The sequence below is a fragment of the Chelmon rostratus genome, chromosome 3, assembly GCF_017976325.1.
Source record: "Chelmon rostratus isolate fCheRos1 chromosome 3, fCheRos1.pri, whole genome shotgun sequence".
In the NCBI taxonomy this organism is placed as follows: Eukaryota; Metazoa; Chordata; class Actinopteri; order Chaetodontiformes; family Chaetodontidae; genus Chelmon; species Chelmon rostratus.
Window position 1 is genome coordinate 12,396,866 of NC_055660.1, and position 17,300 is coordinate 12,414,165.

A 17,300-nucleotide genomic window follows, 5' to 3' on the forward strand; every position below is an offset into this window, starting at 1 on the left:
ATTCATTTTTATCCAGAAGACCAACCTCTGTGAGATTTCCATTTCCTTTGATTGACAAACGGATCAAATTGAAAATCCAATCAAAAATCATATTGATGATGATGATGATTTCAAGTTTTTAGCATTGCTTGTTTAATTTACTTTATATTGTGTTTTTGTGGCCCAAAGATTTGATCCCCCCCCCCACTACAATATATACATATCGACAACAATGATTAAATACAATTGATGACAACCAAACATCACTCAAACAAAACAATTTACTTGTAAAAAGTAATGAAAATCTAGATTTTGTCACATAAAATAAAGTCTATGATCAGAGGCTTGATATGTAAGGAAACAAAATGCACACAGATTTTGTGTTTTTGTGCATCTGGCAGACATTTGGAGGCCCCAACATGCAGGTTTCTTAGTAGGTTTGAATGAATGCTCATTAATAAAACCATATTTGTTTGAAAAGAAAAAAAAAACAACTTTTTGAGAGCTTTCAACTGCAACTCATTGTGTTTGTAAGCAGATAAAGTTTGCTCCATGACCCTGCAACATATTTTTTTTTTATGTATTTGGCAAAAATGCTGTTTTCTGTGGCGTTCAGTAGACTGAACATTTACAGCCATCGTTATTCAAGTAAATATAAGCAAACATGGGCGTGGTGGCACAGTTGTCATAAAACTGTAGTTCAGTTCTGTAGATGTTAAGTTTTTCTGTGTATGTATATTCTTGAGGAAGACATCCTCAAAGAATTAGCCCTGCTCCTACTACTCTTCTTTCTCTACAGTCAAAATTTGTATTTTTTGTTTTGGAAATATTCTGACTATGTGTATACAAAGAGTTAAATACAGTCCATTGCCTTCTGCCCGTATATAAAATCTCTGTAATTTACTGCAAATGCTAGCAGCGGTTGCATATGTGTTACCATGGCAACTAATTTCACACAGATGTGTAGCGGTTGCTGCTCTTCTGTCAGACCAATCCTCTAATCTTCCAGCCAGGTTTTCGTCCTTCTTTGGTTACACTGAAACCTTCACTTAAGCCGTCTTTATCCCGGGATCAAACAAAATTATTTTTACTAGAATCGATTGACGGAGGTGGTACGTTCTACTTTTTTCCATCTTTTGCGAACTGGCATGGGAAAGAAAGCAGTGCAGTTAAGAAGCACAGTGATTGTTTTGGTATTTATATAGTTTATGTGCCATACATGATCATTGCTGTGTTTAATTGAAATGTCTGAATAAGTCCACAGGCGACACATGCTTCCCAGTGTCATTGGAGACGGTTTCAGTTTTGCGCATGCGCAAGAGGTGAAGCGGAAGTAAGCATCATGTCGGTAGAAGACCCGTTTTTCGTTGTGAAGGGGTAAGAAATCAACAAAATAAGACCTACATCTCAGCGTTATCTCAAACTAATTCAAGTAATTACACATTGAAATCTGAACTCGACAGCGAGTTGGTGTTTTACTCAAGGACAAAGTTACATGAGCGAAGTTAGCTAAAGGGCTAGCTGTAGCTAAGTAGCCACATCGCTACCAGCTGCGCTGAGGTAATCAGTGTGTTCGTGTTTGTTCGGTATAACGAGTCGGTTCCGCAATGAGTAATCTATGGCATTTGTGTTTGTTTCATCTGGCTTTCATTGCGAACACCTGGGCAGCTTTGGGACTCTGCTGTCAGGCAGTTTGCAAGGCGCCGTGAAGTTAGAGAAGGATGTGAAATCTGTGTTTGTTTTGGTTCCGCGAGGGGCGTAACGTGTTTGCTGGCAGAATCAACCAGGTGTCTCAAAGGTGAAAACTAGCTTTTCGATTCTGTGCCATTAATGTGTGTGTGTGTGTGTGTGTGTGTGTGTGTGTGTGTGTGTGTGTGTGTGTGTGTTCAGGGAGGTGCAGAAGGCCCTGACTCGTGCTCGTGGCCTGTTTCATAGATGGGAGGAACTGTTGCAGGATGGGACACAGGTGAGCAGTCCATCACCTCCCCTACAGAAATCAGTGTCCTGAAACACACACATTAACACACGGCAAACCAGAAGGCAGGATCTGAAGCCCAGCTTTATGGTGGTCAAGAAAGCTCAGCACACACATCAGATTTACAGTGCAAATAAATGAAACACACCTATTTACCAGTTTGACAACACTCAGGTGGCACAAATAAACACGCTGCAGATACAAAAGCACTGAAAATTGTGCACAACACATCAAAACACACAACTTGTCAAAGGTGTTGGAAAATGAGCCAAGAGTCTTTACTTTAGTTTTAAAAAATTCTACTGCATATTTGCTATCATGTAGAATATATTTGCTATGTACGATGCATTTGCTATACTAATTGCTAGAGTGTTCATCAGTTTTTAGTGTCCTTCAAAAACATATGTTGTATTGTAAATCATTTGTTTTGTTCTGTAGACTTATTTGTCCCAGAGGGAGATTTGTTATTACAGCCAATTCCACACACAAACACTCAGATAAAGGTGGATGTACGACATGCATCTTATATTTTCTGAATTTGCAGTGTGTTTCTTTATCCAGCATATCTTTTGTCAAACTGGTTAATGTGTTTCTTAATTTGCTTGTGTGCTGTTTGTTTGCAATGTTTTGCTAATGCAATGTATGGTGAAGATCTTAAATCTGCTTCTTATATCTACTCATACTAACTAACTTGTCGATTTCCTTTAATGATCCATGTTTGATAAACTTAAAAAAATGTGTGAGCACACTTCCCAGCATAACTTTAAAATCAGTTTTTAATTTTTTAATCTCTGCTAAAAATGATTGGGAAAAAATGCGTAATGCACAGGACGTGCATTGATGACACCAGTCTTGGGTGTCCACCTTGAAACTGTGGTGATATTGAGCTCCAGGTGATTGTTGTTGCACCATGTGATGAAGCTCTCTCTCGTTCCCCTTTACTCTTCTGTCAGAATAGTGTCTAAGTGAAGACAGCATGTTTTTCACTGGAAGTTGTTCTCTGTAATCATATATGTCAATTTAGTGATAACTTCAATTTCACCAAAAATACACTCTTACACCTTTTTATTAAATTCCTTCAAAGTCTTCACTGCATATGTGTAGTTAGTCAGGACAGACGTGCATGTCAACTGTGGTGGAGAGATACAACCATGAGGTGGTAATGGTAGTTGGAAACATGAAATTGTGAAAACAAAATTGCATCTGGTGGATTTTGTGGTTGGAATGGAAATCTGCTCACATAGTGGTTGAGTAGAATGTTTATACTATATCTATAGTTAACGAGTGTCTGCTGGTTTCTGTGGTCTCAGGTGAGTCGTGACGAACTGGACTGGAGTACCAATGAGCTGAGGAACTGTCTGAGGGCCATAGACTGGGACTTGGAGGACCTCAGTGAGACCATCAGTATCCTTTAAACTGAAAAAAGTCTTGGAAATTTCCCTCATCCTCACAACCCGTATCTTCACATGACTGTCAGTATTTTTAAAACAAACAGCTGCTTTGTGTCACCCACTCCTCCCTTTATCTTTCTACTTATTCAGACTCATGATTGTGGTTATTATCTTGTATATCAGAGGATGGTGGATTTGTGTGACAGGAGAGACACTAAACAATAACAATATTTTCTGCTGTGACATCCCTTTAACTGGATACAAATTAAATTATGGAAGAAGACAACATTAAAATGCTCTTTTTTGTGACTGTATGACAGATTAAGAGAGCTATCAGATTACATCGAAGGGATATTCAAAGTGAACGCAACAATTTCCTGATAAACTTTCTCTCCTTTTTGTTATTTTCTTTCTCAAACCTTTTTGTGTCCTTCAGTTGTATTAGCTGTTGGTAATTAATGCATTAAAAGGTCTTAGAGTGCTGCAGAGTTTTAACAGTAAGTACATGCAGGGTCCTCAGACAAGTTGGTGTGTCCTTAACCGTCTCAGATATTGTGGAGTCGAACCCGGGGAAGTTCAAACTAGGTGACAATGAACTTCAAGAGAGGAGAGACTTTGTGGAGCGAACCAGGAAATCTGTCCAGGTAAATGTCATCAACTCAAATCATATATTTTTTTAAATTGTTTTTTCTAGCACATTGTTTTTGCCATTGTGGGATGTCAACTCTTCAAGTCTTTGCTTGATCTTTCGTGCGTGCGTGTCATTGTGTACATAAATATTTGTGAAGTAGATGAATTCCCTTATCTGGTATATGATGAAGAGGATTTTATTAAAGACAGACTGATAAATGGGCGATTGACATTAGTTTTGCCCAGATTTCTTGATGTCTGCAGATAAATATTGTAGCACAGACGTGTCAAAGACGGCCAATGTAGACAGACCTGTAGGTGTTTATCAATCTGGGGGCGATGCTGCGCGTTTCCTGTTGTTTGATTGAAGTGTGCTGCTGCGTCAACTGTCTTGAATGCCAAGACAGATTATCAGATTTCTCTTTTATGGATGTGAAAACTAACAGCTGCAGGAATCTATTTGATGCGCACTGAAGTGTAAACTACTGAGTACATATCATACGAGGAATAGTGAACGAGGGAGTGATTTTGTGAGTGTTGGGATTTACTCCATGTTGGAAGAGGACGATATGCTATTTGCTATTATTTGCAAAACATGTGGTTATAGTGTGTTCATACTGTGAAAGAAAAATAAAAAACTAAAACAATTGACTTCTTTCTAATCATCTGATATTTCTACACAGTATGAGTTTGACCGCTGCACAGAACGTGCATGTTTTCTTTTGAAAGATGTCAACAGTGGTTACGAGTGGTCATGTTGGAAAAGAGACAGTTATGCAAACATTGCCTCTGTTGTGTTTTGGTGACTTAAGTGTTTCTAATAGAGCGCACAGACTGTGCAGGTCAAACAAAGTCAAACATCAGTCAAAGCAGCAGCTCCTTATGTGTTTTCACTGTGTTTTTATTGTAAGCAGATGTATGTTTGATTATCCATCGATACCTGTCAGCTCGTTTACCTGCGCCGCTGCTGTTTTAGCTGAATTGATTCAGTGTCCGCACTGTTGGCACGATGGAAAATATGAGTCACTCTCCAACACAAGTCTTACAGGCAAAGGTAGCATCCTTAAATAGATCTGAAGAGAACTGAGTCATTTGAGCCAAAGAAAAGAGCTTTACTGAGAGGGAACAAAAGACCCTCTGACATTTTGATTTGCCAGCCGGCGTTTCTGGAACAGCAGCAGAAAATCTCATTAATGAAGCTGTCTGCTCTGAGCCGGGCCTTTAAAGTGAATTTTGCTGCGATTGTGAAACATTGTGGAGGGAGAGTTGTAATGGTTTTCTTTGTGTGTGTGTGTGTGTGTGTGCGTGTGCGTGTGTGTGTGCGTGTGCGTGTGCGTGTGCGTGTGCGTGTGCGTGTGCGTGTGCGTGTGTGTGTGTGTGTGTGCGCGCGCGCGCAGGAGATGAAGGTTCAGTTGTCCAGCCCTTCTTCTGTGGCTCAGGCAGAGAAGAAGAACAGAGAGGTATGTGGATGTTTAAACACACACTGAATAACAGCTTGTACATCTTGGACTTTGTTGTAAATAACAGAAGGAGATATCATCTAAAATGTGGGCCAATGTACATTTATGGCACCAGTATCCAAATGATTCTTCATGGTGGCCTAGTGGTCTAAGACACAAAACACATAACAATTCAATTCAGTTTTGTTTATATAGCGCCAAATCACAACCGAAGTCGTCTCAGGACACTTTGCATACAGAACAGGTACAGACCAAACTACATACATAACATAACAGCAGTATCCCTGGTGCAGGTCTGGATTGGTCACCCCCCTCACCATAGGAAAATCTAGATTTCTCAAAAGCTTTGTTGTTTTTAATGTGGTCTTAGTACAAACAGCTAAGACAGACTTTTCCAGACGGACTGTTGTGAAGTTTAAATTATTTCTAAATCCTGTGGGGTCAAATCGGAAATGTTTCCACATCAGATGGTTTGGTATTAGGATGGCAAACAATGGCGTAGTTTAGTGGTAGGGCAAGAGGTCACCATTGAGGTATTTAGAAAGGACTGGATACCGGGTTTAAAGATGGCGCCCCGTTCATTCCAGTTCATTTGGAGCATGTTCAGTCGAGTCTCCAGACGAGGCAGCTGACAGCGTGCATGTTGGGAAACTTCTGCTGACTGAGCCAACTGACTTCCTGTTGGCTCCCCACACACATGAAAGCAATAAAATAATTAGAAATATTATATCAAATTCTGATCATAAGGAGAGTCGTGTTGGGGTGTTTATGAAGTCTGATAAAGTGTTTTCATACTGATTGTATATGGGAAAATGCTGTTAAACAATCACTGTAATATCTAAACACAGTGCACTGTAGGAACAGGTCCTGCTGGAGTACAAGGCACTGCATCTTTCCCATTTAATTCTAAATTTGAGCACATCATTACAGATAAGATTTTCAATTTGACCTGAATTTTTTTATAATGGTGATGTGAATTTTTGAATAAATAGTGACAGCTGTAGGGTACCCATGAGGCAGCAATCCTTATTACATATCAGAAAACAAAGTCGCTGGATGGATGAAAGATGGAGAAACAAGTAAATAAAAAGGTCTGTACGGTGGCCGTTTTAGTTCTCCAGAGTAGCGTTATGTTGTCAGACCTGGCCATACCTTGAACGGACAGTTTTAATTTTGTTATATTTGCAATATACAGTAATGCCAGCATGTTAGCATTCTAACAGTAGCATGTACACATGCTTTTTGTTTTAATATGACAAAGTACTTGTAACGAGTAGACATTCAGCAGTTTGAAGTCACCTGTCATTTAAAGGAGTCAGCTGACGTGTCGTCTGTCATCCGTGCTTTCAAGAACTTTTTTAATGTGTTAATTTACGTCAGCTCATAGTTTTTCACAGCTTGCCTGATTCAGTCATCTCTCATTTTAACTTTTTCACACTTCAGCTGATATGTTTGCAGGTCGCTCTGACACATTGCCATCTGATACAAAACACAAACTCTTGCAGCAGCTTGTGATTTGTGGAGTGTTGCAGTCAGTAGCAGCTGTAACGCTCCAGCAAACTGTCAAAGGTCGGATTGGTTGAGCTAAAGGCTGGCTGTTGCAGCTACTACAATAAAATCTGCACACTCCTTTTTTCCCTGCTAACTCCATGTCTTGTGTGTGTCTTTGTCCAGGCTCTGCTAGCGTCGTCAGGCCAAAGCAGGTCAACGGGACTGGAGGCTCACATGGTGTCTGCAAACTCCAGATACATCGAGGAGCAACAGGAGCAACAGCAGGTAGAAGAGAAGAAAGTAGGGTTTGATTAAGGGTGAAAGGAAGAGGGGAACAAGGCAGTGAAAAAGGAGGAAGGCTTTATATTCTCTCCTTTATTTAAGTCTGAGTGTGAAAAAAGCGTGAAGAAAAGTTGACATGCAGCAGCAGCGAATAAGTGAGAAGGATTCGTTTTAAACTATAATGTGACTTTTATTTGCACTTATACATACAAGACTTCTCATAAACAATATGAGAGCATCCGAACTGCCAGACTGAAGCCTGAAAATGTTGTGATTTTTGTTTTCATTAGGTTACGTTAACAGAGGGGGAGGGAGACCTAATCAAAGGATCCCATTACAGGAATAATAAATGAGCACAGAGCGTAGGATTCCTGCTGCAGCCCTTTTATAAAGATGAGGTAGACGAGATCTGCTTGACAAAGTGTCACGCTGTGAATGAAATGAGAGAGGATTAAATCAGTGTGTAAAGGTTATTTTCAGTGTCGGAGTATGAGCCGGTGGCTTCTATTTCCTGTGGTGCTGAATGATGAAAATGTGTCTTCACACATCCTGTGTCAGGTTGCGGTTTTAGGAGGAAGTGAATGGAAAACGCTGCGCTTGTTCATACCTTTGATTTAATGATCGAGGAGCAGCATCTTTCTGCTCTTGTGGAGTCTCATCTGCTCTGCCAACAGTAGACGTGTGTGGCTCTCTTTTAAGCAAATTACCAGCATGCTTTGTAATCAATAAAACAAGCAAACTCCAATGTTATCAATGCAAAAACAGACGTGAATTAAACCCATGTTTACCAGGGAAATAACAGAAACTGTCTGTGTGTGTGCAGCTGATCATGCAGGAGCAGGATGAGCAGCTGGAGTTGGTGTCGGGCAGCATCAGAGTCCTCAAAGACATGTCGGGACGCATCGGGGACGAGCTGGACGAGCAGGCTGTGTGAGTAAACACACACTTCATTCGACGTTGCATTGTCGTGTGCAACTCAAGTAAGAAAACACACGGCGCATATCCACAGGATATTATTTAAAACCATTGTTTCTCTGCTGAAGAATACACAGACAGCTAAAACTGAATCCTTTTCTTCTTTTTGGCCTTTCATAAGTGCAAAGTAAATTTCTCTTTCTAGTTTCAGTCCATGTGATGAAGCTAAAAACATTAACAACCAGCTTCTTTCAGGTTTCGATGTGATTAGTCGACTAAATTACTCATGAGACAATAAAAAGAAATATTTTTATTCAATCGATTAGTTAATCAGTCAATTAATTTTTTTTCTGCTGTTCAGCCTTTTCATTTCTTTTCTCTGTCTTACATGACAGTAAAGTGAATGTCTTCAGTTTGGACTGTTAGTCGGACAAAACGAGCAGTTTGAAGACATCACTTTTGGCTTCAGGAAAGTGTATTTGTGAAAATTTGTAACTTTTCTCTGTTTCCTGACATTTTATTGTGCAAGTGATGAATTGATTTTTCAAGAAGATAATTGGCAGATAAATTGATGATTAGTAACAACCCCCGTCTCTTACCATCAAAGTGCATTTTATCGCCCCTGAGCTGAAAGCAGGACAGTCTTTGCCATTATGTGGGAGCTAATTGAAGGAATTCTGGGAAAAGCAGGAAATCATCATAACAAAAGTGGAGTAGAGCAGTTAGTTATATTAGAATCCCTTTGTTGCTTATTTATAAGAGTTTTTAATGGCCAAGTCTGAATAATGAAGCCTTTTTACAGCCGGTGGGTGCTTTGCAACTCATTCCCAATATTTTTCTTTGTATGCTTTTTTTTTTAATTAAATACTCTGATCCGTTCTCCAGAGGACAACAGTGGAGGTAGAGCTGAGGACTGAGAAGGAGAAACACAGTTTGCAACATACATAAACAGAATCACAGTGATAGCAGATTCACAAGAGAATGAATGTTCACATTTTCTGACTGTCGCTACCTGCAGACCTCTCCGTCTTTAAAGCAGTTCAATTTCAATGAACTCCAGCGCCACCCTCAGGACAAACTACTAGCCCCACCACTGGCTCTATGAACAGCAAAAACGCCAATATGTGTCGTTTAACTAATACTTTAATAGTGTGGGATGCAGTAAACACTGTGGCCTTCAAGGGTGCCAGCAAACCTTTAGAGGTTTAGTTTTTCCTCATCATTCAGACACTCAGACCACATTTAACTTTCCTCTCATCGTATCAGGTGGAGCTGGAAATGTGTGCAGCGGCCAAGGACACTTAGGCTTGATCACAATAAACAGTTTTAATGGCTAAAAAAGTTTCAAGAACATGGAATTTGACTTGTTGAGCAGAGCAGAAAAAAAAATCTGAATATGTTTTCACAGTTGTGTTTGGTGCCGCGGCTGGAAGTGACCACAGGGAAGTTTTTGCGATGTTACTTGGTTGAAATGACCATGTGCTCCTCTTGTTGCGCAGCATGTTGGGGGATTTTGGAGACGAGATGGATCAGACATCGTCCCGCATGGACTCAGTCCTAAAGAAGCTGGAGAAGGTGTCTCACATGACCAGCAGTAAGTTTACACACACACAGTTACATTTCTGCACCTACTGCTCATTGTAATTTGTATTTATGGGTAACGGCTGCGTCCAACCCAAACACATAAAAGCTCTTGAAAGTGTCGCTGCAAGTTGTTTTATTGACATTTATATAATCACAAGATTCAAGTGAACCGTGAGTTTAGCTGATTGTTACACTGACTGTCAACATGTTCCAGTTTTGTCCCTTATTCTGAAAAACACAGTATTCCTCCTCAGCTGTTTTACGTGGATAATGAAATGAATATTCAGCTAATATTCCTGTTTACTCCGGTTAATGAACACAGCCTCCCTCTTTCATTCACCTTGAAAAGGCTGGCATTGATTTGCACGTATCCAAAGACCTGTTCATATCCAAGTCTTTCACAATGTCGAAAAGTAGGTTTGTTTTCTTTAGTGCATGAATCTCCTCACCAGCCTTGAAAACTGTTGGCTAGACTGTCAACAGGCAAGAGGCTGTATGTCAACGCCAACTCAGACACATATTCTGAATGTGCTGTTTAAATGTCCAAAGAATGCTCCTGAAACCTGAATGACATCAGCATATCTCACATGTCTTAATCAGAAAATGATCCACTCAGAATAAGCGTATATATTAACGTGTGTGTATAGTCGTAGTCAATGTCGCCTAGAAAAACAACAACAATGGACTAATTGTACTAATTATAAGTCACTACTGTCAGTCTGTCTAAAGACGTGTGTGCTCTCCAGGTCGCAGACAGTGGTGTGCTATCGGCGTGCTGGTTACCATCATGATCGTGGTCCTCATCCTCTTCTTCGCCCTCTGATGGAAGCGACCTCTGACCTCCCCGACTATGTTCAGCGACTCTTCCCCGTTCGGACGGACAGATGGACAGACACAGGAAGAGGGACGCGTCCCTCCTCCTCCCCCTCCCTTTCTTCACGCCGAGGAGAAACTGGTGGCCTGCAGAGAGGAGTCAGGATGAAATTCTTCTCCCCTCCTGCTTTTAATGATTCAAGTGGAAAAACAAACCCCTGCTGCTGTTTGTGAGCAGAGGAGCTCCACACACGGAGAAACCCCAGTGTTATTATCTATTTCATACTGGTGCATTTAGCTTGTTTTTGGAAATAATGGTACTGAGTGGGAGGGTCGGGACTGGAGGCTGCTGCTGTCAGGTAAAAAACACCGATCAGCAAAAAAAAGTTCAGCGAATCAAGATATTTTCCCGTCTACTATCATGTACATGAGGGTTTGAAATTCACACCAAACAACTGTTCAAACTACAAAACAGTCTTGTTTCCATCATCATGAATAACTTTTGAATGATGTTGCGCTCTGTAACGAACCACAAACTTGATCTGTTTTGTAAGGAAATGGTTTTAAAAAGTTTTCAAAGTGCTTTAAAGAAGGAACAGACGTGACGGAGAACAGCTATTGCAGCATATTCATTTCAGTTTGCTGGTGAAAGCTGACTGTCCGCTGAGTCATCAGCCAAAAAGAAGTTCTGGGACATTCATAATTATGGATTTATTAGCCGTTAAACAAGAAAAATCAAAGCAGTCATTTGTGTTTTAATCTCACAGGAGCAGCGTGGGAGGGAGGAGATGTTGGGTTGGCGGGGGTTTTTAGTGTTGCCTTAAATATATTTTTATATCGTGAAAAGTGCAGTATGTTTCCGTGCCTACATGTGAATCAGGATGGGATTGTAACACCAAGTCATCAGTGAAATCAGGAGAATGAGCCGTTTCAGTCTGTCCAGCGTGACAGCAGCCGATTTCACCGATTAACTCGTCCTTCCTGGCTCAAACGTGTTAGTCACCTCTGAAATCAGCTGCTGTGCTGTCTGTGGTCAAAACAAACATGCAGACTCATAGCGAGGCTGACGCGAGGCTGCCCATCCCTGATACCAGATGCTGCTTTGTGTTGCTCTGCTGCCCACTCCGTCAGACATGTACAGATTCCCGGCTCTGTGGCCATCTGACAGAAACGTTTTATTTCCCGCCCTGATTGTTGATCCGTCTCCGCGAGGTGAAGTGAGGTCTGCAGCCAGCCGCCTTCGCGCCCCTGCAGGCGGTTGAGCACGCGATTGGCTGATGCCTTGTTAGTCTCACTGGGTGATGAGAGACAGCCTTGGCTCAGAGCGAATGGGTTTGCCTGTTTTATTGAAAAGCTTTAGCTAATGAGAGGACGAACAGTTGCTGGGCAAGATGTGTCTGCACACAGCCCAGATTTAGGCTTACAGCTCCCTCTGCTGGAGGCTGCTGGTCATGTTATTTCTTTGTGTCATGTCAGGTAACGCTGCCCACGCTAGGGTGTGTTGCAGTGCTGTATAAATATATACTGTTATGCTTTAAATTTGGTGTAAATGGACGTGATTTCTGTACAAAGGCTTTATCCAGATTCAATCTTGTTTTTTTTAATCCTGCGTGATCCAGATTTATCTTCACTCATGGTTTTTCGCTTTCGTCACTCAGTTGTAGAGAAAATTTAGAATTTAGGGGTCACGTGAGAGTTCCCGCGAGGCATTTCCCCTTTGCTTGCACCAAAGGAGTCAGGGGTCAGACGCCCAGGCTTCAATGCAGGTGGGGCTCAGGGATGTTGCACTGCATAGAGTGTCCTCCCTGCCAGAGCTCTGTTCATCTTATTCTCTCAGTAGTTCATGTGAACTTTTACATATTCAAGCACTCATTCCTTAAATGCTTCGCTGGGGGAAATTAACGGAATACTTGGAAAATGGCCGCAAGCATAAATGAAGCACTGGTGCGGTTTCCGCTCCAGTCATTCACACTCCAGAGAAGGCTTTGAAGGTAAAGCTATCTTGAAACACTGAAGGATTTCTAACATACAGTAAACCCTTTTTTTAAGTTCAGTTTGGATTTGACTGCATCTGATTTTACAGCACGATACTGTACCACCACATCTGTATGCAAGAGTTTAACAGTGAGCTCACCCTTTTCTGGCGTGTTTCCAGATCTGGGTTTAAAGAAAGTCTTTTGTTTTGTCCAAAATGGAGATGGGCTGATTGTACTGCGTCAAGGCAGTGAAAGGAGCTGACTACATTTGCTGTACGTCAAATTTAAAACTCAGTACGTTTTTCAAAACATCTTATGACTCATCCTCACCTGCCTTCATCATGACTTGCTACTTTAACAAAAAACACGCCTCGAGGCTTTAAGATCACTCTGTCAGTTGTCCACTTTTGGTAAAATAAAGCAAACCTTGTCTGTATTAAAGGTGGATTTGAGGAAATGACCTCTGACTGGTTACAAACTGCCGATGAAACTAAGTTTAACTTTAGTTAAAGTGCCAACAATCAGAATTTCTTTGACTCTGTTAAAGCATCCACCAGCAGCTTTCGGTGTGAAGATTTTCTTCTGAATGTAACCAAACTTATTGTCGGAGGACTTGAACGGGACATCTCGCTGAATTTTGGGAGGATCTGAATGTGCACAATTGTATTCATTACTGGCTGCCATTGTTCCCATTTCACTGCTCTGCTATATCGGATAGTTTAGCTAATTACTCTCACACACTACATGAAGAATAAAGGTCACGTGGCAGCAGCTTCTTTGACTAAAACGAAACATTACATTTCCAGAAAGTGAGCTGAATATGAATGTTTTCTTAGCGGCTCTCGGAGATTTCTGACATTGTTCAGTTAGATTAAGTCTCATTAAACTTGAACATGAAGCGACTAAGCGGCAGCGGTGATTTTTTAATCATGAGTGCTCCTCTGGTTTTTAAAAATGTATCTAAAAGATGTTTTTAAACATAAATCCATGACCTGTACGGCGGCTCAGTTAACCGTACAGTGTTTTTAGCCCCAGCTCCCTCTGTTATTCATACTTTAGGTAAAAGCTTTCACCAAATTGCACGTTACAGGAGTGAGTTTTAATCAAGAGGCACTCCTCAAAAATGGAAACGCCGTCACATACTATTCTGAGAGCAGAACCATCATGTGAAATTACATTTACTTCAGCCGTAATGAGCAGAGCGCGAGTCCCCGGTGGCTTCATGAACCGCAAGGAGCTGTGAAAATAAGCAGGCAGCAGCCGCAGGTCCGACTCATTCAGACTGTGCAGGAGCGGAAGACAGAATCACCCCAATTCATCAGCTGTCAATCAAATCCCTAACCAGCTCTCACACTCTTAGCCCGATGAGCTAAATCTAGAACAGACTCTACAGGACTGATAGTTTGAGGTTTTTTTTTTTTAAACTTAAGCTACATTGACATTTCCATTGTAGAATCAGCAAAACCAAATAACAGGTTTATCGAGTAACTGATGGACTGAAAATTAATTGGCAACTATTTCTAAAATTGATGAACAATTGAAAATATTAATCAAGCAAATGCTGCCTTTCTACTGTTTCATGTACAGTACTTTTAGTTGAATATATTATTATTGAAGATTTTGGACTGTTGGTTCGACAAAACAAGCAATTTGAAGAAGGTGGGGTTTTTTTAAATTGTGATATTTCGTAGACTAAAAGGTTTATTGAATACAATCAACACATTAGTCAGTAGTAAAAAAAAATACTAAGTAAGGTTCAGTCCTGTCACACAGCATACAGTTTGATCTCAAACTCAAGCTTTTTCAGTACATGAGGATGACACTAATGCTGCTTCCTTCTGCATTTAACTATCAGCCATCAGCCAGGACAGTCACACATGATGTGAAGGGTTTTTTTTTTTTTTTTTGTAAAACAGCATTTCACAGTATGATCTGCTCTCAGATCAGGGTGTCATAATTTTGTATTTTGGAGTTCAAATTTCACAATATCCTCTAAATCCAGTTTCCGAAAATTTTCCACCAACGTACAATCCAAAAAACACAGTAATGGCTGCTCTTACCTGCGCGGGTCGGCCTTCAGCATGCAAACAGCTCCTCCCATCTCAGGGGTCTGGTCATGAAGAGCCACCTTAGGAAAAACTCCAGATTCCTGAAAATGTTTTGACACAGTAATGTTGGGCATAACGGCTGAATCGCTGATGGTCAATTTACTTGAAAGAAAACGCTGACCAGACTGCTTTTGGCTTCTGCTGAAGATGTCAGACTGGAAAAGAAACACAGTGGCTGTTCTGAATCATCAAATATCTACTAATTATCCACCAGCATCTGTTTTTTTAATCCTTTTAAGGTGGGAAATAGGAATCAAGTCACATCATCTGAATATCACGACTGATATTTTAACTTTGGATGATTGATCTCAAACATACCCGAAAAAGCTGAACTGGTTCTTGTGTGGACGTTCCAGAAAACCGCCAGCAGGGCCCTTTAAAGTGAAACCATGTGACTTTCGAAGGAAGTGGCACAATCATTCTCAGAAATGAGAAGTTGAATTCCCAAGACATACTAAGAAAGCACCAAGACTAAGAAAACACAGTCCTTGGTCTGGCATGAGCAGTAGATCATGATCAAGATGCTGCAGTCAAACAGATACTGCTGAGTCAGCAATTTATTATTATTTTTTTTAACTTAACCGTTAACTCTGTTTTAGTGTGTAACAAATAAAAATTGCCCTGCCTTTAGCACAACAGAAAATGCAACATACCTTACCAGGAGCCATGTTTGTTGGTTTTATTAGCATGTTAGCGGCACGCTGTCAGTCGGTTGATCACTTTGGTCCAGACTCAAATGTCTCATCAACTGCTGAATGAACCACTGTGACATTTAGTGCAGACATTCCTGGTCCCCACAGGATGAATCCTACTGAGCTTGGCGATCCCCTGACCTTTCCTCTAGCGCCACCAAGAGGTCAACATTTGTGGTCCACTTGCAATAACTTTGGTTGACTTTCCATCAAACGCCAGTCAAGTCACAATTAAAAGTTGCCCAGTAGGTTAGTTAATTATCAAACACCTGCACAACAATAACAGCACAACAACCTGCATCTCCAGGTAACGTATTCCTAACACCTGCAATTTCCCAGCTTGGGATAAATAAAGTATATCTATCTATCTATTTGTCACCTTTTGTTGTTAATACGTTTTATTCTGTTGTTTTGATAATCGTCCAATGTGATGTTGCCGTAAACTAATCACCACATAATGTGGCAAAGCAGAACCGCTGTAACACCTGTGTTCTGTTAAGGGTTAGAGTCATTTGGCCTGCCTCAGCTCCACCCAAGCTCCACCTCTTCACCCATGTTTGGATTAGCCTGGAGCTTGCTGGAATGATGGCGACAGGCAGCGCGGAGGACGTAGCCAGAGAATACATCCATGTTTCATACAGTGTATGAGCAGGCCACCTAATGGCTGCGTCTTTAAAGCAGGCATGTGAGGAAATTCAACAAGTCACTGTTCTGTAATAGCCACTGTTACACATTCTCACTGTAAAGATGTTAAATTAAAATATCAGCTGAAACATGATCCACTCACACTGGAGGGCATTTTGGACGAAAGCCTCAGAAAAGGAAAAAAGGACCCGACACAGCCGTAAGGTCAATCCTGTTTGTTAAAAACCTTTTATTAAGATATTCAGATTTTTTCCTCATTTTTAATCAGTCTGGTTTCTTTTTCTCTTTACAGTAGTTAATGTGCAATTATCTTTATTACTGGGTCACAGTTAGGAATTCACAAAGTTATTGGCACTTGGAACACATGGGGGAAACACTGGCATGTACACAGGGCAGGGCAGGGGGTGGCGCGAGGGGGCATCATGGCCACCGGTTGGATGGGGGTCGGGGCGGGTGGGGGTTGGGGGGCGCAGGGTAACACGGCAGGGCCGGGGTAAAGGTCTGTGGGGCACGTGTGTGTGTGTGTGTGTGTGTGGCAGGGTGAGGTTGGGTATTTTCTCTGACATCAGTAGACGCTACTGCATTGTTTTTTTGTTTTTTTTTTTTATCCTTTGTTGTTTACTTCCAAAAGCTCTTATTTCACTTTTTCATTTTTCTGGGTTATGAAGAGTAGTAAAGAATAATACCTCATGCTGCGAGTGCACATCTAACAATCAAACTTCGATAGTGCTTCTATGTCATAATGTACAGTTTATATATTTATATATTTATAGTGGAAAAACGAGAAAAAAGAGTTCTGCAGAGTATTTTCGCCCAACAACACCAGAGACAAGGAAGAGAAGGAATAAAAAATAGTCATTCACGGCTGCTATGATCATATATAAGCCCGCCCCCCCCTGTTCTGTAGTATGATTCTGAGGTAAGACTGTGTTGACATGGACTCTCGACTTGTGTCCCGTTTCTGTAAAAACCCTGCGCTGTATGCATTCAAATGGTCCGGGAGCGCTCTGCTGAGGCTCCCGGGTTTGTTCCTGAAAAACAAAAATGTACCTGCTTTGTAACGGCAGCCACAGCAGTTCAGAAGCTGCTCGCAGCGCTGAGATATCTGTGGGGATTAAGGTCTGCTATGGCTGAGAGCTCCCGAGGTAAACTGGTACTTTTTTTTTTTTTAAAACTGCATCAGTGACACGAAGACACGCACACACACGTCCTGCAACACATCCTGAGAGTCTGCAGGTGTGTGTGTGTGTGTGTGTGAGCTTCTGTATCTCAGAGGTTTGCCCGTTTTGTATTCATTTATACATATACAGTATATATATATATATATATATATGTGTGTGTGTGTGAGTGTTGTCTCTG

The 17,300-nt window shown here is 41.1% G+C and overlaps 1 protein-coding gene across 1 annotated transcript; it reads left to right on the forward strand.

Annotated features, from left to right (window-relative positions):
* The first annotated feature begins 1,299 nt into the window (after positions 1-1,299).
* Positions 1,300-13,391, forward strand: LOC121603850 (syntaxin-10). Its single transcript, XM_041933110.1, has 9 exons — positions 1,300-1,356; positions 1,870-1,945; positions 3,265-3,358; positions 3,895-3,989; positions 5,373-5,435; positions 7,110-7,211; positions 8,032-8,138; positions 9,623-9,717; positions 10,454-13,391. The coding sequence occupies exons 1-9, from the start codon at positions 1,322-1,324 to the stop codon at positions 10,528-10,530; spliced, it is 744 nt and encodes a 247-aa protein (XP_041789044.1). The 5' UTR covers positions 1,300-1,321; the 3' UTR covers positions 10,531-13,391.
* Positions 13,392-17,300: the final 3,909 nt, after the last annotated feature.

Coding starts and splice junctions, on each gene's coding strand:
- LOC121603850 (XM_041933110.1), top strand. CDS start 1,322: ATGTCGGTAGAAGACCCGTTTTTCGTTGTGAAGGG. Junction 1,946..3,264: donor TGTTGCAGGATGGGACACAG/GTGAGCAGTCCA, acceptor CTGTGGTCTCAG/GTGAGTCGTGACGAACTGGA. Junction 3,359..3,894: donor GGACCTCAGTGAGACCATCA/GTATCCTTTAAA, acceptor TAACCGTCTCAG/ATATTGTGGAGTCGAACCCG.